Source organism: Neomonachus schauinslandi, chromosome 6 (genome assembly GCF_002201575.2).
Source record: "Neomonachus schauinslandi chromosome 6, ASM220157v2, whole genome shotgun sequence".
Classification (NCBI taxonomy): Eukaryota; Metazoa; Chordata; class Mammalia; order Carnivora; family Phocidae; genus Neomonachus; species Neomonachus schauinslandi.
In genome coordinates, this window is record NC_058408.1 from 147,430,123 (window position 1) to 147,449,950 (window position 19,828).

The 19,828-nt window shown below is 54.7% G+C and overlaps 2 protein-coding genes across 6 annotated transcripts in view; one reads left to right on the forward strand and one right to left on the reverse strand.

Annotated features, from left to right (window-relative positions):
* The window catches only part of ZRANB1 (zinc finger RANBP2-type containing 1), a 62,278-nt gene extending 58,070 nt beyond the window's left edge, over positions 1 to 4,208 (forward strand). For both annotated transcript variants that reach the window (XM_044916178.1, XM_021703787.2), the window contains one exon: positions 998 to 4,208. In XM_044916178.1, the coding sequence (XP_044772113.1) occupies positions 998 to 1,216 (219 nt within the window). In that variant the 3' untranslated portion in view covers positions 1,217 to 4,208. The remainder of the gene's footprint in view (positions 1 to 997) is intronic.
* A 90-nt stretch (positions 4,209 to 4,298) lies between these two features.
* CTBP2 (C-terminal binding protein 2) overlaps positions 4,299 to 19,828 on the reverse strand; it is a 158,011-nt gene continuing 142,481 nt past the window's right edge. For all 4 annotated transcript variants that reach the window (XM_021703817.1, XM_021703816.1, XM_044916179.1 and 1 more), the window contains 8 exons: positions 17,632 to 17,786; positions 17,205 to 17,349; positions 12,586 to 12,792; positions 9,481 to 9,695; positions 8,875 to 9,005; positions 8,209 to 8,336; positions 7,585 to 7,702; positions 4,299 to 5,858 (listed from right to left, as the gene is read on the reverse strand). In XM_021703817.1, coding sequence (XP_021559492.1) covers positions 5,678 to 5,858; positions 7,585 to 7,702; positions 8,209 to 8,336; positions 8,875 to 9,005; positions 9,481 to 9,695; positions 12,586 to 12,792; positions 17,205 to 17,349; positions 17,632 to 17,786 — 1,280 coding nt within the window. In that variant the 3' untranslated portion in view covers positions 4,299 to 5,677. The remainder of the gene's footprint in view (positions 5,859 to 7,584; positions 7,703 to 8,208; positions 8,337 to 8,874; positions 9,006 to 9,480; positions 9,696 to 12,585; positions 12,793 to 17,204; positions 17,350 to 17,631; positions 17,787 to 19,828) is intronic.

Here is a 19,828-nt window from a genome sequence, read left to right on the forward strand (position 1 = left end):
TGCTCTGTGGTCGTGTGGTGCAGATGCTGCCGTGACAGGAACTGAGGCGGGGGGGGTGCTGCCGAGGAGAAAAACTAGAAAGATGGGGGGCACGGGGCTCATGATGATTGCAATTGGGCCGTAACGGGAGGCGTCTGAGGTGATGACGCCTGAAACGAGCCCCTCAAGAGAAGGGAGTCTTGCAGAATATGGGGGAAGAGAGCTGTAGGGAGAGGGTACCTCAGGGCCCCGGTGTGGTTTGTGGGGAAAGGGGGTTGAGGGGCTCAGGGATGCCAAGGGGCTCACCAACAGCTTTTTAAAGCCTTGGCTTTGACTCTGGGCAAACGGGGAAGCCCATGGCCCGTTTGTCCGGTAGAGGACCACCGGCTGCTCGGTGTGGAGCCTAGAGACTAGGTGCCCGGAGCAGTGGTGGGGGCCGGAGCGCCAGCTAGGAGACCACTGCAGATGCAGGGGCGAGGGAGGTGTAGACCGGGCAGGGGTGGGTGGTGAGGCTGTGTAGAAAGAACACGCTCAGAAAACCCATATTCTTACAAAACTATTGCTCTTTTATTTAATGTACTAGTAGTTCTAAAACTTTTATAATCAGGACATTAGTAGAACATAATTTTTATAACTTCATTCTGTAAAGACTTTACTGAATAAACTTACCTTGTCATGTGTTTGAAGCTGAGACTTTGTTTTTCTAGTCTTTTCTTTGCCAAGATCAGTGTATTAGGTAACATTTGGTTTTTCCTGTTCTTTCAAACAAATTAACTCATTAGTAGGTGGTTTTTCCCCCTGTGAGATTTTCCTGTGAATTTTCCCATTGATGTTTTTATGTTTAAGTATAGGAAACCGGGTTTTATCATAAAATTGATGAGAGACTGAAACCACGTGAAAAGTTTGTTGCTTTGACCTTTTCGTTAGTAATCCTGTCAGCTATGTTTTCTTTAGACTTTTCCTAGCAGGTCTCTGATCTGTGGTATTATTTCCCCTTTTCTTCACCTTCCTCTAAAAGCTAGGTAATGAGGAACAGCAAGAGAAACTGCTCAGGGAGTGGCTGGACTGCTGTGTGACCGAAGGGGGTGTGCTGGTGGCCATGCAGAAAAGTTCTCGGCGGCGGAACCACCCCCTGGTCACGCAGATGGTAGAGAAATGGCTTGACCGCTACCGACAGATCCGGCCTTGTACGTCCCTGTCAGATGGAGAGGAAGATGAAGATGATGAAGATGAATGAAAAAAAATCAGAGAGCAGAAGACCAGGGTATCAGCTCTGTGGCGACCCCCAAGCTAGTGTGGTGCACGCTCCAAGCAGAGCGCAAGGCATGGAAGGAACCAGATCTGCCAGGATCTGCCCGGAAGGGCTTTTCTAATCCACACCCAATGGAGATGACGTATCTGCTGTGTGAGGAGACAGAGAACTTTGTTTGGACTACAGTTTGTAAAAAAAGAAAAAAAAACTAATTTTATTAAGACAGAACTTTTTTCCTTTCAAATTGTAAATCTGTCTATAAATGTAACGCATGTGGTTGTGTAAGAAGTTGTGTAATAGGACAAGTTGTACCAGCATCTTCATATTATTGAGAAGTTTTTTCCAGCACGGGCACCTCCAAAAGCACATGGCAGATGACTCTTTGTTCCTTTGAGATACTCTTTTTGAAGTAGAACCTGGCATTCTACTTCCATCTTAAAAGGCCCACTTTACGTTGAGTCTCATTAGAGCTCATTAGAGATTTGGAAACTTTTTGTACAAATTATCCACAGCAAAACATAAAAATAAAAACAAGCTTTTATTTTATTAATAATTTAGTTCCTGTCATGCCCAATAAAACGAAATCAAATCTTTAAGGAACAAACTGCAAGGAAAGTAAGAATTGTTTGAGTGAACTTCATACATACGTCATTCCCTTGTTTTGGAAAGGGTTTTGGTTTCTATTATTTCGTCTTTTTTAAGCTTCTGATATGCCCCTTTTCAGTATTTAGGTATTTATTTGTTTGGAAGAGCACCCTTAACATGAGGGTTCTTTTCCCAGAGTCCGGGCGGCAGTCTCTCTGTGAGTCGTCATTCCCGGGATGTAAGTTAGGGAAGAGCCTGGGGAACAGGCCCACTTGTAACTAAATGAATTGTGTGAAATTTGCGCACTTGATTCAATTGACAATGTTATACTCCCAAATTGCCATGCAGAGGGTCTTTGGATTCTTCCTTGTATCATCAACTCTGCTTTAAGCAAATCGTGTTAGAAAGGCATGCCTTTGCTTGGGCTCATTGGGAATCAGTTAAGTATAGAATAAAGATTTGAAAATGCAGTAAGGTGGAAATGCATTGTATAATGAATTTCTCAGAGTAGTCTGAGAATTTTTGCATGTTGGTTAATTGTGGCCATTCTTATTTAAAAGTTAAAACTTATAATCTTAGATAGAAATCTTTTTATAAAAAGTATTATTTGACCACTTCAGGTATATGTTCAATACTGGGTAAAAATTTCAGACCTATCTCAGGAACACATGAAAGACTTAGTGTCCTGATAAGCACTTTGTAGACTATTGATGTGGCAAGGAATTTGGAAAGCAGCCCCATACACACATACACTGTTCCTTCCCTTTGATGAAAAGGCTGTGAAAAACCTTTAAATATTTGCTTCTTGTTTTCTTCTAAGTTCTGTTTAGATGGTGTTTGAAATGTGCACAACCTCTAATTTGATGCTGGAATACTAAAAATAGAAAAACACCCATGAGATGTTATGTCTTTAGTTACTTCTCCCCTCTCGGAACAGTGCAGATTCCCAGGATGAGAGGATCACTTGTGCTGTATGCTAAAACTTGCAGGAAACTTTTGCAATTTGATTTCATATAAATGAGTTTTGGTGTAATAATGGTAAATGTTACTGTTCTAAGTGGCTAGGTTTCCCTACAAATTGACTCTCTGGTTGGCTTTCATTTTGGTAAGTTTTTAGAAGGCTGTCGTTCTACTTAGCATAGCATCTCTATAAACTTTTCTCCATACATAGGAAGAATTCTTTAGTGGGCACAGATCCTATTCTAGTTGCTCTTAAGCAAAACTACCCTCTCAATTGAAGAAGCCAAAGAGAAACGTTTGAGAGAAGTGTCTAGTCACTATGGTCTACACTGCAGTCAATGCTGTCCAGAAATCATAGGCTCAGTACTTAGCCTGTGTGTGGTGGTCTGCTGAGTGTTGCTTCCCCTGAGGTGCCTCTTTATTTATTTATTTATGATCAGTGATCCTGACCACACCTAGTTTAACGGGTACAGCATTCTTCCCTGTGGGAAAGGTAGAGCATTGCATTTCCTAGGCTCCAGACAGGGATGGGGCTTTAAATGGTTTTCATAGCAGATTGGCCACTAATGGCCAAAATGTTGTTGAATCAATGCTATGTTAAGCTCTTGAACTATTAAACAGCCATAATTGTTGTCCCGAGATGGAGTACGCAGTCCTTTCTCAAAGATGAGGTCTTGGTTGACTCTGGACAGTAATTACCTTACCTGTATGGACTTAACTTTATGGTTCTTTTTTAGGGAGAATACAGTGTGGTGTTTTCTGTTCTAATTAAACAAAACCTAGGTGCACCATGGATTTGAACTGGCCTTTTTGTTTTTGACTCTAGGCTCACCGTGTCCCAGACTCCATCTGTGTTACGGGAACACTGCTTGCTTTAGGCAGTTGGGGAATCTCCTTTTTGCGCATGTGTGGTCATGCCCTCATTGACAACATCCTGGTTACGTAACGAGGACGTTCAGCTCTCATTCCGTTTCCTGGAGTGATGGGTCAGTCAGTAACCATGTGCTCCATCTCTTCCATAGGAGGTTGTTTTAATGTAATTTTTCTGGGAGGGTTGGGATGGGGCCACCACCTTCAGATGAGGGAGGAGGTTGATGTTCGAAGGCGCCATCATCGCCCCTCCCCCCATCTTCTTCATGGGAAGGGGAGGAGAACGGAGTGACAGGGAGTTGGGTACCTGGAATTGGACCTGATGGATGGGTTGATAGTGTGGCTACCACTAGAACAAAAGGGTTTAATGCTATTCAAGAAGGAAAATCCTTTAAATCAACAACTTAAAAGTTCTTAGCATATGGAAATGGCTGATGTTAATTATTTTGCAACATTTCTTTGTAAATATCATTTAAAAGAATTTTGAGATTCACTTTCCTTCCTGCATTAATGCTTGAGCCAGGTAATTCTGCTTTTGGGTAAATTAAAATCAAAACTCTCTAACTTGACCAATTTTGTTTCTTGAATCGACTTAGTTCCAACCCACGATTTCATCTTGAGGATGTCATGATTTGATAACGATGGACTTAATGGGTGGTTTTCTGATTTCTGGGTTAAGCTGTCATAGGTAATCACCTGCATATGGGCAGATGGAAAAGTGTTCATCTTCGAACCCGGGAGGAACACGAGTTGAAAACTGGCTAATTGAGAATGTAGTTTGCCTTTAAAACATCTCAAGTAGAGAACATTTACCTGGGTGAGATGTACTTGAATTTCAGAACTTAACAAATTTTTATTACTTTTTATTGAAAACTGCACTGAACGCTAAATGTCCACCTTTACAATAAACAGACACAGTAGCGGTAACTCACACTAAAACAAAACACTTCCGATAGCCATTATTTTTCTGTTTGGGACAGTTTTAAAGGATTTTTTTTTTTTTTTTTTGTCACAAAAACAGGAATGTACCTATACAAAGGCTCAAAATAGGCCATCTTTTAAACAAAAAGGCGATGATTCACAAAAGACTATGAATATAACATGTAACTAGTTGATACAAATCTAATAGGATTTGTTAAAATCAGTCACATCTAATAACACACCTGAAGTGTTCTTGTATAAAATATCACGTGAAGAAAAGAAGATTTATCAATGTCTAAAAAAGTGGGTTTGTTCATAGACAATCTGACAAGTTACCATAAAAAGTGTTTCCTGAGACATAAGGAAATGCAACATTATTTTTCTTGAACTCTTTTAGCTCAAGACTTTCCACTCAATAAAATAGCTGAGGATCTGAAACTGAGAAAATATATTTGAGTACAAACAGCTTGTGAAACTTAATACTTTTTTCTTTTTTTTCTTTTTTTCCTTTTTTTGCATCATCAAGAGGGTATCACTGAATTCACAACCAACTCGCCCGCTCAGTACGCAGTTCAGATGGGAGAGAGACTTCTGTACGCTTGCGGTGGTTAACACGGGCACACAGTTTTCTCCCCCTTCTCTGTAGTAATTTAATCTTCCTACCAGCAAGAGAGGTCACCAGCCCCCATGGACCGAAGGGACTAGAGTCATAGGAGGGGGATTTCCTCTTAGTATTTTTTATTTGACGTTTGGAACTCCTGATGCAACATTCTAGAGCAAGGTGTTCAGGACCTGCTGTGCCCAAGGGGCTGATAAAGGAAAAGGATCTATTTATTCTTTGTGATTGGATGCACAGATGAAGAACGTAACACACAATAACAGAAGTTGGTCGTTAATAAATCACGTCCTAGTCTTTAGCGCTTCCGTCACCAGACGCCAGCTCCAGCCTTGCCACGCCTCGGCTTCCCGCTCTCCTAACACTGCAGCGTCAATGATGCGTGGGTCCGGAATCGGTTAAAAAGACGGTCAAAGTCCTTCTCTTAGTTCATCTAGTTTTCACTGTCTCTTGGTCCCAGGTTTATCTGAATGATGACTGTTCGTCATTCTCTGCTATTGCTCATTGGGGTGCTCTCTATTGTCCCCGTGTTTTGTAGGCTGGTTGGGAGAGGGAGCTTGGGAAGGGTGTGCCACGGTGGGGAGGTTGTGAGTCACCGGGATGCCTCCGGGGATGATCCCTTCCATGGCTGCAGGAAGTCCGCCGGGAGCCACCCCCACGATGCCTGGCGGGTATCTGAGGAGCACACAGAGAAAGGGCCAGTAAGTTGGGAGCAGGGAGGAGCCGAGCCCTTGGCTCTGCCTACTTCGGGGGGTGGTTGTTGTTTTTAAATAGGTTAGTCACTTTACCCCCCAAGGCAAGGAGAAATCTACATGAAAAATCTAAAACTCTGACATTTAACTCCTAAACAACAAAATCTATGTAGTCCAATCAAAACACTGCCACAGACTGTGTAGCTTTCACACAATAGGAACAGCCCGTATTACGTCCATGGACACTACTGCATTTGGGAAACATTCTGTACAAAAAAAAGGCTCCCCAGGTTGTCCGGCTGCCTTAGAAAGTATTCATTAGTTACATCGATGCTTTTAATGATTTCCCAACAGAGCAGACCCTAGGCGAGCTAGCTGTGTGCTCTCGGGGCCGGAGGTGCGGGACGAGACCGCGGCGGCAGCAAGGGAAGAGGTGAGCTGGCGAAGACGGGCCTTACCGCGTGGGCACACGAGCTGCTGTGCGCAAAAGGACACGTGGCACTAAGCCCCCCACAGAACATGCGGTTCTTAGCAAATGCGAGCGCGGGTATTGAAACATGCCTCGGATAAGACGGACTTAGGAGGCAGGTGCTTTAGAATTAAAAGACTCATTCTCCACATTCTCAAACCCCTGACCCATGGCTCCCCACCCTGCACCCTGTACAAGTGCTCACTGGTCGGTCAGAAACGAAGGACTCCCCAGGACTTGGTGAGCTACAGCCCCTCGAGCATAAGCCCCATTCCAAGGGGCCAGGGAGGCTTGGTCTGTCAAAGGGAAGAATTAAGATGGGGCCTTGGAAGGACAGGCTGCCAACAATAAGCAACAGGAACCTGGGGCCGAGGCAGGTTCAAGTGATGATACCGAAATACTATTAAAAGGGTAAAAAAGGGTGGGACATTAATAGAAGACGGCAAACCGAAATGTAAATAAAGCCGCGAGACCCGGGAAGAAAACCGCATGACTTCCTCAGAGTCTGAGCCTTCACCTGTGGGTCCTCCTACACCAACTACAGTTCCACCTGCCCCCCGCCCCCCCCCGCCCAGCCCGGTGGTCAGAGCTGTGCTTCACAACGGGGGAGGTTAGGCAACAGCTCGAGAGCCATTTTCGGTTATTAGGGTTGCGAGCGCTGGTGGAGGCATCGCACAGTGCAAAGGCTAGGCCCCAGGGGACAATGATCTGGCCGGTAAGTGAATACTGCCAGGGGTGGGGCAACCATGGGTTACAGTAAGCCAGACCGCGATTTCCTTCTGGAGTTCAAGGCTGCAGCTCCTTTATAAAGCCGGACTTTGATTTCCCTGTGAGCCCAGCCATGGTGGGGGAGAGACCATGGGAAATGGGTCTGTGTGGGCTCTGGGCCAGAAGTTTCAAAGGAGCAAACAAATTCACCAGCAGGCCCTTCCCCCTGAAAATCTTCCCGGTACCTTCTCACGCAGAAGCCTTCTGCTTCTGAAGCGGCTCGGAATGCAGGGGGATTCCTCGCAGTGTTCAGACCCTTTGGGGAATGCACTCCCAATTCCCGCTCCTTATAAATAGGAACCCCAATTCTAGGCTGTATCCCAAGAGTTGTGTTTGCTCCACAGAAATTGGGCAGCGGCACATCTGCGAGTACAGCAGACTTGGTGCAGGGAGACTCCGGTGGTTTCCCCATCTCTCCTCCCCTCTCCCCGGGGGAGCCCTCCAGCGAGGCCGGTGCCATTCCGCTTCTCACCTGTATGTGGCGCCGTTGAGCTCCGGATGGATTGCTTGCTGATCTATTACTGACCAGGGAGCTGTTGTGACGAAGAATTCCTTGTTCACACAGTTTCTTAAGCTTTCGGGGATGCGACCTGGGATATGAGGATTAAAACTAATCAGATGTATTTTTTTAAGGTCACAGTGAGTTACAGATCACGCTCAGTAGCTGCTGCTGGGGGAACCCCCTACCGTGTTTGAACTGTGGAAATCTGAGTGTAGTCTCTTACTCTGCAATGAGAGGGCCGGCCCTTCCATTTTCAGAAAAGGTGCAGCGTTGCGGGGCCTGTGCCCTGCGCTCTTCACTCCAGTCCCCCCTCCCTCCACCAGGAACAGAAAGGAGCCTCTCCCCTGGCTCCCTCCACACTTCGCAAGCTTATGCTGGCTGATTGAAAAGGAATCCGTTTCCTCTGAAATTGAGTTCAGGGCTTGGATGAACTGGGTCCAGCTCCTTCCAAACGTAATCAACTTGGTCCCTAAAACCTCCTCTGCCTGAGTAGCAAGCCTCCGTAAGCCCCCTGGCGTGTTAGCTGAGCCGCAGGGCCCCGGCCGTCCTTCCCCGCCAGGCGCTGGCTGGCGGGGCCGCAGCGGGCGGGCTCACCTGTGATTGCCCGGCGGATCTCGGTGGCGGCTGCCTCCCGCATCTCTAGTGAGGCTTGCTCACTATACCAAGCTGTGTGGGGCGTACAGATGAGATTCGGTGCATCTTTCAAGGGACCCTGAGCAAAGCTAGATAAATGTACAAAAACACAACAAATGAGAAGAATTGGGTATCGCTCCCTACCTACTCCAAGAGAGAGCTGGTGGCCATGCAGCACACTGACCAGTTTACCTGTGTAGAGAACAGTGGCTAGTACATCTCCTAAAGTCTGGGAATTCAAGAACATACTGATCAGACCTTCTAAATGAGTGTCAGGAGGTATGAGGGACGCAGGAGGAAGGATCTTCGGAGGATCAGCAGGGCCCGCCTCTAAGCAGAACCCGCGTCCAGGGGACAGATGAAGCCCGCTCCTCTCTAGACCAACACACCATTTTTCTTCCTTTCGGACATTCGTGGGCCCCCTGGCCCTTTTACACTCCAAGTACAGCACAGCCCTTAGAGCAGAGGCTGTAGGTCTCTGGTTTCCTCCCCAGGAGCCGCTTCTCCGGGGACGTGCCCCGCGGTCACAGTGTGGGGCGCGGTCAGGGCTAGAAGCAGGGCCCGTGAGTTCCTGGTGTGAGGCCGGGAGCTCGGCTAATGATCGGGTCAGCAGCCCAGCAGACCCACCTGAAAGGCTCCGATTCATGCACGTCGAGGGCTGCCCCTCGTATCCTGCCTTCCTTGAGGGCTTGGGCTAAGGCTTTCTCATCCACCAGCCCACCGCGGGCCGCATTCACTAGGAATGCTCCTTGCCTCATCTGTGGGAGGAAAGCAAGCCGTTAGATGCCACCACGCTGGAAGGCACCTGCCCGGAGGTTTCAAGAAGCCAGCCACGGCCCGGACCGAGGAGTTCTGCTGGTCCGGCTGTTGAATGCGTGTGCGGCAGGGCAGGGGCGGGGCGCAGGGGGTGCCAGGGGCAGCTGGGGGGGTTTCTGCGCCGCCTCCGAGAGGGCCATAAGGCGGGCAGGCTGGAGTTGTGGCCTGTCACCTGCCTGTTGCTTCTTGGGAGGCCAAACCTGATTGAGACAGGTCCCTGCTGGGTCCTGGGCCAGCCCCCATTTGTCCCGGGTCGATGTGGCCCATCCCGTGCTGGAGCCTCACCTGGCCCCTCACTGATGTCCTGGGGGTGGTCTTCCCTTTCCACGCGCGTGTCCACGGACCACTTCCCGTCCCCTACCCCCCTTTTGTTTGGTTGGAAGTCTCCAGGGGCTGAGGGTATCTATGTCCAGTTACCTGCTTTATAGTAAAGTCATTGATGAGGTGGTGGTTATGTTCGTTGAGATTACAGTGCAAGGAGACGCAGTCGCTCTGATACAGTAAGTCCTGCAGGGTGTAGACCCTCTGCACGCCCAGGGACCGCTCTATCCCATCCTGCAAGTAGGGGTCATAAAATATGACGCTGAATCCAAAGGCCTTGGCTCGAACAGCAACCGCCTGCCCCGTGCGACCTGTGCAGAGAGAGAGCGTCCAGGTGAGCGAGTCCGCAGTCCCGTCTGCTGCCGCCCAGCGCTCCGGATGCCGCGCCTTGTGTGGACCCCAGCTGTCCCCGCTGCCAGGGGAACCGCGTGCCCAAAGCTGGGTGATGCTCTCAGCCAGCACGGCTCCTTGGCTTCCTGGGTGAGGAGCGGGGAGCTTGTTTGCAGCGGGGTGTGTGTGTGTGTGTGTGTGTGTGTGTGTGTGTGTGCGCGCGCGCTAAAGCTCCTGGGATGGACAGCTACAGAGAATGTTCTAGTGAATGCCATGTGCCCCTCCCCCAGTTCCAGCCAGCACCACAGTCTCCCATCCTCATTTCTCTCTCCCCGAGGTTTCTGGGTACACAGCAGGCTTCTTAACCTGAGTGTCCTTTCTTGAGACAGCGAGGGCAGTAACAGAGAACATTCTCTTGCCAATTAGCACAGGGTTTGCTCACGGAAGGGGCACAGGGATTGGAAGGGCCCCCTGCAGAGTGGGAGACTCACTTTGATGGGGAGGGGGAGCCACGTACCGGTCAGGGATGCAGACTGGTTCTGACCTGCTGGGGGAGCCCCAGGCCCCTCTCTCTAGCAGGTTAGTGGCCCACACCACCTAACAGGACCGGACGGCCTCCCTGTCTCCGAAGTGGCTGTCATTTGCACAAGCCCACGGAACCCCACGGCTAGCGCCCCCAGCTTCCCAGAGCTGTTTTCAGCTTGAAAACAAAGTGGTTTGCGTGATGCTTGAATGGGCTCCTCTGGGAAGTGTGCAGAATCGTCTTTGTCCGGAACCACTGCTCAACGGGGCCGGGGAAGGAGGAGGAGACAAGGGAAGGTGTCCCTTCCCAAACAGGAAGCCCACACGAGGGCAACGTGGAGGTGGACTGCCCCCCACTCCTGCGGGCTGCAGGGCCCGCTGCAGGGCAACGGGTGCGTGCTCATTCTTCCTGTCCTCCCTCCTCAGTGTCACCACTTGGATGCAGCGAACTGGAAACTGTAGCCACGCACCCCAGCGGACAGACAGGCACAACAAAGGTGACAAGCTGGAGAAGAGCGCCAGGGGCCTACGACACCCCTGACGTCCCTGAAGCATGGGACACACGCCCCCATGCTCTCAGCCCACACAAGAACGCCCCCCCTCACTTCCGCGTCCGAACGCACTTTGCCTGGAGATGGGGCTTCCCGGCTGTGGCTGCCGGGGCCTGAGCGTGATTTTCCAGTTTTTCCTTTTCATCAGTCCCCTAACCCTCATGTTTTCACTAGCTTCTCCGTTAGCCATGAGGTTTTCCTAAGTTTCTACAAGACCTAGTGACTTAATGCTGTTACTGACTTGATCAAAACTGAGCCTTGCAGAAGCCAATTGTCTTGGCCAGAAAAATATAAAATATATATATATATTGTTGCCACTGGCTGGCTGTCCGCAAGCACCATCCCACCACCAGCCCGGGCTGGGGCCACGCTCAGGGCTGGGCCGCCCCCCACTCCGGGTGCTGCTTCTCAGCGAAGCCTCAGGCAACCGAACGCTTTCGGGGAGAGGCATCAGGCAGCCTCCGACTAGGCCTCCTCCCGTCCGGAGTCCTGTCTGCACTTGGGAAGGCTATAGACAGACCTGAAAGGCAGCAAGGCGACCTCACCGTCAGAGAGCACGGGGAGCAGGGGCTGAGGCGGTGCTGGCTTAGTCTCAAGTGAACGGGGCTCAAACCACGGGACTGCAAAGGACGGCAGAGGGCTCAGCCGCTGCAGGGGTAAGAACACGTGCCATGTTCTAAGCAGCATCTCCAAGGGCCACTGCGCAGAGCCATGGGAGGCCCCGGGCACCAGCAGAGGGCGCTGCGGCCCCCACACGACGCCCCGCGTTGCCTATGGTCACTCGTAGCGTCCACTCAAGAAAAAGTGAAGAGGACTCCTTCGTAAATCGTTGAGAGGAATGCCTTCGAGAGTGTGATCACCCCTAACACCTGCGTTCTTGAATCACCCTGGGGAGTGAGATGCGCCCTCCCCGAAGAAACCCAGCTCCCTCTACCTTGTTCAGGCTGGCACCCAGAGGCCATCCCAGGCGTCCTGACCCTTGGCTTTCTGGAAACAGCTCTGAGCTAAGGGCCGAGTGACAGCTTGGGGAGCCCTCTGGAAGCCAGGGCCAGCACCTGCTACCCACCCCACCTGCTTCTCGTGCCTTCTCTGAGCCCTAAGAGGCAGCCATGTGTTATCACGCCCTTCCCGAGCTACAGAGTGGGACACCCAAGCAGAGAGGTCAGCGAATTTCCTCAAGGTCATGGAATGGCCGAGTGGCGGGGCTGAGACTCAGCAGTAAAGCAAGCCCCCCTGAGCCCGTGTGCTTTGAAGACCACGTCATCAGGCTGCTTTCCGTCACAGCTCACCGTGTCCTTGGTAACCCGCCTAGGACGCTCATAGGGCCGCGTTCTAAGCTGATGACCTGGCCATGCCATCTTCCGGCTCAAAATCCTTCAGGGACTCCCTGCTGCCACCTTGGCCTGGCATTTGAGGGTCTCCAGGGGCTGGGCCTTGATCATGGCCCAGATCTCGGCTCAGCCACCAGCCCCCATTCGAGCCCCAAGCCTGCTGGTTTCTCCACAAGGCACCTCCAGCAGCCCCCACCCAGGGCAATCGGCGGGCACACAGCCCCTCCTTTGCCCAGCGGTGGAGACTGTCCCCTGCGCTGCCTGCTCCCCACCCAGCCCTGCAGACCCACTCCCAGAGGGGGCAGTTGCCTTGTCGGCCTCTGGCTCCCCCGGTCGACCGGGAAGGCCAGCTCCCAGGGCACCGGCCATTCCAGGCTCTTCCTCGCCGGGGTGGGGGTGGGGGTGGGGGTGGGGGGTCCCCGCGCCAGCACCGGTGGGTGGGGGGCGGGCTGGGCAGCTGCACCTACCGAAGCCGATGAGGCCCAGCGTCTCCCCGCGGATGCGGGCTGCTCCCGAGGCCACCTCCCGGATCTGCTCGACGCTCTGGACCCGCGTGCCCTCCCGCAGCGCCTGGTACAGCCACGTGTTCCGCCGGTACAGATTGAGGATGTGGCAGATGGTGGAGTCGGCCGTCTCTTCCACGGCCGCGGACGGGATGTTGCACACGGCGATGCCTGGGGAGGACAGGGCCCGGCCCCCGGGTGAGGACCCCCGAGGCTCCCCGAGCGCCCAGCTGAGGGGCAGGGAGGCGGAGCTGGCGCTTCAGCCACGGACTCGGCGTGTGGTCCCATCAGGTCAGGCTCTGAGGCCTGCCCGTCACCTGGGAGACATGGACCCTCGGGCTCCGATGCTCAGGGGCCTCCAGCCCCCACATCCATCCCAGGCTCACCGCACCCCCAGGCCCCCACTCACCCCACATCCCGCCCACCCTTTGCTTCTGGACCCTGTGTTCCGGGAAGCAAGCAGTGGGCAGCTGGAGGGGTGAGCAGCCAAGAGGCTGGAAGCCTGCCCGCGTCCGCCGTGGACAGCAGGAAACCAGCATGCAGAGACACCACCCCCCCCCAACCCCAGGGTCGTGTCCAGAAGACCAGACTCCTCACAGCGAACCCTCCGGACCTTCCTCCTGGGGCTGGGCTGGGGGCACGGAGACTGGCTTCTTGTTTACGGTATTTTAAGTCTCTTGTGATGAACATGTGAACACTCGTTTTGAAAAAGGGCAAGATGGAAGAATTAGGAACCAACACCTCCCCCTCAACACGGGCCCGGGTGGGGCCAGGACGGAGCTGATGCCTGAATTGAGCCCCATGCCCGTTCAGTGGGCCCTGCCCACGATCCTACTTGGGCAAAAAGAACACCAAGCGGACAGGGGGGACTGCCCTGCTTTCTGGAAGAGCATTTAGGGCTAGGGGCAGCTGGTGAGGGCTGGCCCCCAGGCTCTGGGGCCAAGGGGCTGCTGGAAGAAACACCCCACGTCTCCAGCAGGCAGAGCTAGGCACTGACCTTCCTTGGTAGGAGGGTGTTTGGGGGAAGAACGCAAATGTCTGCCAGACGTGGGAGGGGCGCAGCAACAGGGGGCCCGGCTGGGCTGTGGCAGAGAACACGGGGCCTGTCAGGCAAGCAGCTTTCTGACGGACATAGGTATCCAGGCACCAGTCAGACGAGCTCAGAAAACTACCTTTTAATCCCAGGTTTGGGACCCAAGGAACACAAGGGGCAGGGCCTCCAAGAAGACAGCCCTGCCTTTCTCTGCCTTCTCAAGCCCGGCAGTGGGGACAAGAGCACCAGAGCCTATGTGGCTCACTGGAGGGAACACAGGACCACAGGACCCCCCATGCTGAGCACCCCCTTTCTAGTAGCTGTGTGACCACCCCACAAGGGCTGCCCTGAGGTCCAGGGTCTCCGTGACCCCCCTCAGGAGGACAGACAGCTCAGAGGGAAAGCCCCCATGAGCACATCGTCCCACCTGGTCCCACCTGGTCCCAGCCACCTGCCGGGGGACAAAGTGTCCAACAGATCTAGGCTGCCGAAACTTCCATGAACTGGAAGTTAGTTCTGCAAACAGCCACAATGGAGCCCGCTCCACGTGAAACAGGCCAGCCTAGAATTTGGGCTGCGCCAGAAGCCAGGGTTTTGTGATGGTTTCCAATCCTCTGAGGAACCGGAGGTGTTCTGGCCAGAGCCCAGCAGGAGGGTCCGGCAGTGGACCCTCGGCCACTACCCAGCCAACCCCCCGGGCTTGGGACCAGCTGTGCCCTGGGAGCCGAGACTGGAGGGGATGCGCTGGAGGAGGGGGTCCCCGCGTGGGTCCGTGTGACACAGAGCATCGCATCTGCCCACCCCCGGGGTGGGGGTGTGTGTGCAAAGGGACACTGCTCAGCCTGCACCCCTGAACTCTGACATGTTGGCTGCTCGGCTGCAGAGACTGAAAGGGGCCCGAGACTGAAACCTGGAGGAGGGGCTGCTGGAAGCACCGGGGACCGTCCTGCCCCAAGGACAATGGCACCTTCCTCTGAAACCCCAAAGCCCTGACGACCCTCCTGCCGTGGGACTCTTTTGAAACCATTCTTGAGGTCATGGTCTGCATCAGGGCGATTCTCTAAAGGCCATGACGAGAAGCTTCTAGCACCTGCAGGGCAAGAGTCGCGGCCGCCTCACCCCAAGGCCTGAGCCCTGTGGCTGAGCTGCTCTTCCCGTCAATGGTTTCACTCTTTGCTGTCACCCCTTCTGAACTGGAAGCCAGATAAAGGAGCTTGCTAGAGAGGCTCACAAGGTGAGAGGCCCCCAGCAACCTCTCACCTCCCCCGACTTCCCCCTGGCTCCCTGGTCCTTGGGGAGACACTGCAGAGGCCGAATCCCTGTAACTCCTCCAGGCAGGTGACACAGTTGTTTCCTGAGCTCGCCCTGCTCTCACCCCAAGCATCGCCTCGGGCCCGCCATCTTTATGCAAAGGCTCCTGTGAGCACTGGGAAGGGAGCATCCTCCCAGGAAGGCCACACTGCAGGCCCCGGAGACAAGCAGCACCTACAGCCACTGTTCTCATTTGCATGAAGTCTGGGGACAGAATCATCTGCGGAGTGCAATCTGGAGACAGGACAGAGGTCCATTTTCCTTCTCCAAATTCCACACGCACCAGGATCAATGGAAACTGACTGGAATGGAAGCTGACGTTTCCATTGTTCAAAACGGCAGGCCCCTGGGAACAGCATCTCCTCCGCCTGGGCCCCCTCGCCAAGGGCAGCCGTGCAGCTGGGGGAGCGGGGCACCTTTGGTTTTAGGGAAACGAGGTTCCCCTCCTGGCCCAGGCCAGCTGTGTGGGGAGCTTCTGCAAATGGAGAGATGGCAAGTTTTGCTTGGGAGACCTTCCCATCTCTCCCTGGAAAGAAGTTCCCTGGTTCCCATCAAGGAAACTCAACACGAACACCTCACCAGAGCCTGGGCTGCAAGGGGCGGACACACAGAGATGAGGAGGCGGGTGCAGGGAAGCATTTGAGGACCGCCCCCCCACCCGCCCCCCTCTCAGTGTGTTAAAACTATATTCTCCATCGCTGTTTGAACTTGGGATTTCAGCTCTACCAAGAGCATAAAGAACATTTGTTTTCAAACAAAAATATTCTTGTTGGTGCCCAGGAAAGATGGAAAATTTGAGGTAATGCTAAACATGCTTATGAGGACCCCTGTCCACCCAAGTTTCTTTGTTGCAACCAAGACGGGCTCAGGGGGACCCCGAGGCCAGAAGCGAGCACTCAGGGCAGACACAGGAAGCCATCACTTCCTCCAGACCCTGTAACGAGTCTGGGTTCTGATGCCGCCCCCTTTCCTCTTGCATAGGGTCGATCTTCCAAGCCACTTGCCACCCAGCCCCTCACTTCCAGGATGGGGGAGGGGAAGAAGGCATCTTGTTGGGGAATGACCATCTCTTGCCTCTTCCTTTGGGGTTCACCTGTGGGGCGACCCCACCGGCCGTATCCACACGCTCAGAGCGCCCTGGACCACCATGAAGAAGCACCAGACTCAGCACCAGCCAGGCTCCCTCTACCCAGCGCCTGCCCCCAATTCAAGTGAGGGAACTAAGCCCTTGAAGAAACCATGGACCTTTACTCAAAACCCCAGGCTAGGACCTTGGAGGAGGAAGCGGAGGCCAGAAGTGCCTGAGGCCACGGCGTGCACGCTTAGGTAGGACGCCGGCTCAGCCCGCCCCTGGAGCGCCAGGGCCCACCGGGTCCTCCGTGGGGGCGGGGAGGCTGACTTGGGGCAGGGAGGGAGATGGACCACTGGCCCACAGAGCCCACCAGGGCCTCAGCACAGCCAAAGGTTGGGGGACTGTAGAGGTCTGAGTTCCTAGATACCCGCTAGCAGCCCTGGGGCACCCCAGTACTCAGGTGGGGCACGGGCCCACGCACCCGGGAGCCGACCTGGCACATCGCACACACAGATCAAGGACAGTGAGCACAGGAGCTCATTTTGAAGGACCTTGGGCCCTCACGGAGCGAGCAGGCCAGCCCAGGGTTGCTTGCCAACAATGCTCTGTGGACACTCCTCGCACATGGAGTCCACAGCAGGTGCTGGGGCGGGGGGTGGGCACAGTGCCATGGCCCTACCGCTGGGCAACTGCCTGTGGGTGTCCATCTGCTGCCCCTGCTTTTCTCTGGAACCCCTGCCCCTCTGACAAGGGCTGGGCAGGAGGTGCTGGGCTTCGGTCCACCCTGTTGGCGCTGACCTCGGCAGGTTTCTGGGTGGACAGCAGCCCTTGGGAGGAGGTCTCCATGCCGGGACTGGAGGAGACCTAGAGATGCCCGACGCCCCCACTTCCCGAGCCCCGAGCTGTGCACCCAGCATTGGCATTTCTGGGTGGTGGGTCCTGACTGGCTAACACTGACCTGTGGCCACTCACAGGGTCCCCTCTGCAGGGACGGGCCCCTGGCTCGTGGGCTTCATTCAGGTCCTTCCCAAGTGAGACAGCCCGGTCCAGCCAGCACAGGGACCGGGGCGGGGGCTCAGGGCCCAGCAGGCTCACTCCTGCCTGGGTATTTGGAGCTGTGCCCACCTCGGCTCCCCACACAGCCGCCGCGCGGCCCCGCGCACTCACCGAGCTCGCCAGCAGCCTTGATGTCAACGTTGTCGTAGCCGCTGCCTATCCGCACGATCACTCTCAGGGCCTTGAACTTCTCCAGGTCCTCCCTGGTGAGGGTGATGGTGTGGTACATCATGGCGCCAACGGCTTCATTTAGAACCTGTGATGGGGTGAGCAGAGCAAGCTGGAGCCCTCGCCCCAGCCCCATCACCCCTGCACCCGCCGCAGAGGACGCGGGGTGGGCGTGACTGCTCCCCCAGGCGAGTGGCCCGTGGTTGTGCTTCGGGGTCTGCCTGTGATTCTGGGTGACGGGGGGGCGCAGACAGGGAGGGTGGGGCGGGGGGTGAGAGGGCCCAGCCCGGGGAGACCTGAGGGACCCCTTGCTGAATGGCAGCCACCTGACCTGGGTGACCCCGGCCTCGGGGTGGGGGGTGGGGCCCACCTTCTCGTGGATCTCCTGAGTGGACTGTGCGTCACAGAAGGCCACAGTGGCCAGGTCCTTCAGGATTGGCATCTCCACGGTGCAGTCTCTGCCATCGAGCAGCGCCACCAGGGGGCGGGGGTGCAGGGGGCCGTTCATGATCTGGGGGCGGATACCTGTGAGGATGGGAGGGTGATTTGGTGGGCGGGCACAGTGGCCTGTCCCACACTGGGGGGCAGTGCTCCCCCTTACCCACATCCATCAGGTCTGGGGGACCCCAGAGCTCCCTCCCTACTCCCTGGGCGGACCACGAACCCACGAAGCCGCCTGGGCTCCCCTGGGCTCAAAGACCACAGGCTCTTTTGGAGTCACGGGGGAAGATTCTGGGGCAAGCCAAGGAGACCCAGGGGGAACATCTGTCTGGGTGGACGTCTGAGGGGGACCTGGGTCTCAGTGAGCAATCTCAAGTGTAGCGAACAGGAACCACCATGGAGCTAACTCCATCGCCATGTGGAACTCGGGCCAAGGAAACTGTTTAAGACACACCAGCCTCGGGCACCTGCTGCCAGTATGAGCCGGGCCTACAAGGGGGCTCCCCTCCCACTCCAGCACCTTCCAAACACGAGGGGGTACAAAATGAAACCAGAGGGACAGGTCATGGCTCCCGTACCCCATGGGAGCGTCCTGGGAGAAACAGGCACCCTGGGCTCAGCTCAGGACCCCTCTTGACCTGGCCCGGTGGTGGGGAGGCGTGTGTGAAGGCCAGCAGCTCGCTGGGGACTTGGGAGAGCGAAGAGAATCTCTCTAAGGACCGCAGAGCGAGCTGCGCTCCTCAGGTACCAGGACCAGTCAGAGCGGTGCTGGGTCCTGGTGCTGCCCAACAGAGACAAAGGACACTTGTCCCCACAACTTGGGGAGGGGGGGTGAAGGGAGCACAAAGCAGGGGTAGTCCTCTCTGCATGCTGCTCCATGCGGACCAGCACGGCTGCTTACGGGAGGCTCAAGGGGGCGGCAGGGACGTCCCCAACCCACAGGACAGAGCGGGGGCGCATGCCCTGGGCCACATGGCCACACGAGGTGCACGCACCAGGCTGCCTTCAGGAGCCTGGCAAAATCCATATGCTGGCAAGTCTTGGTGTCTCCAGAGAGACCGTGGCACCGAGATGGTGCCATTTTCTCGACCGATCTGATGCGTAGTATCCTAGACTAAAAGTCAAAGCGAGAGAGCTTTCCATGCATCTTATGCTTTCAGAGGTCAGGACGAACTCTGACAGGGGCCGCCACACCGAGGCCAGGCTCAGTCTGTTTTGCTTCCTTCTTCCTGTACAGAATCTACTTGTCCTTGCCGCTGGTGGCCGCCTGGCCCACTGGCCTTCGTGTGACCACAAGGCATCAGGTAGAGGCTCCAGCCAACAAAAGCAGGACCCGTCTGCCCAGGCTGCACTCAGCTGTGTGGTCTCCCGAAGGGCTCGTCCACTGGCAGCCCTGCCATGGCCACCGGGGTGTGGGGGCCCCAGACACGTGAAGCCCCCATGTGACCGCCAGGGCTCATCACGCAGCGACACGCTTGTGTAAGAAGCAGAGAGAAATCCCCACCTGGAGCTGCGTCCAGGCTCCCACTAGCACTGGACGTGGAGGTGGGGAGGGTGTCCCTGTGGTGCCCACACGGCCCCTGCACAGTGGCCTCTGCCCTGGGATGGCACTCCCACGCCACAGCTACCCAGCTCGGGACAATCACCTCTTTGAACAAGGAGCCGAGGAAAGGCTTTTGTCCTGGCCTCCGAATGGGCCAGGGTGCAGGTTTCCTCGGGGCAGCTCCATCCTGAGCTGGGACTCACGAGGGATCAGTCCCTCCCAGCCTCTGAGTGGCAACGAAACCACTGCCGAACCCAGAGCCTGGATCCCCAAAGCAGGACGTCCAAGTGAAGCCGAGCCCCAAACATCCTCTGTACCAGGTGGGAAAACGGGGGCTCCAAGGCTATTTGTTGGGGCCTGGTGAGCCCTCTGCTAGCGTTCTTTTTTTTAAAAAAGATTTTTTTTTTTTTTAAAGATTTTATTTATTTATTTGAGAGAGAGAGAATGAGAGAGAGCAAGCTCATGAGAGGGGGGAGGGACAGAGGGAGAAGCAGACTCCCTGCCGAGCAGGGAGCCCGATGGCGGGACTCGATCCTGGGACTCCAGGATCATGACCTGAGCCGAAGGCAGTCGCTTAACCAAC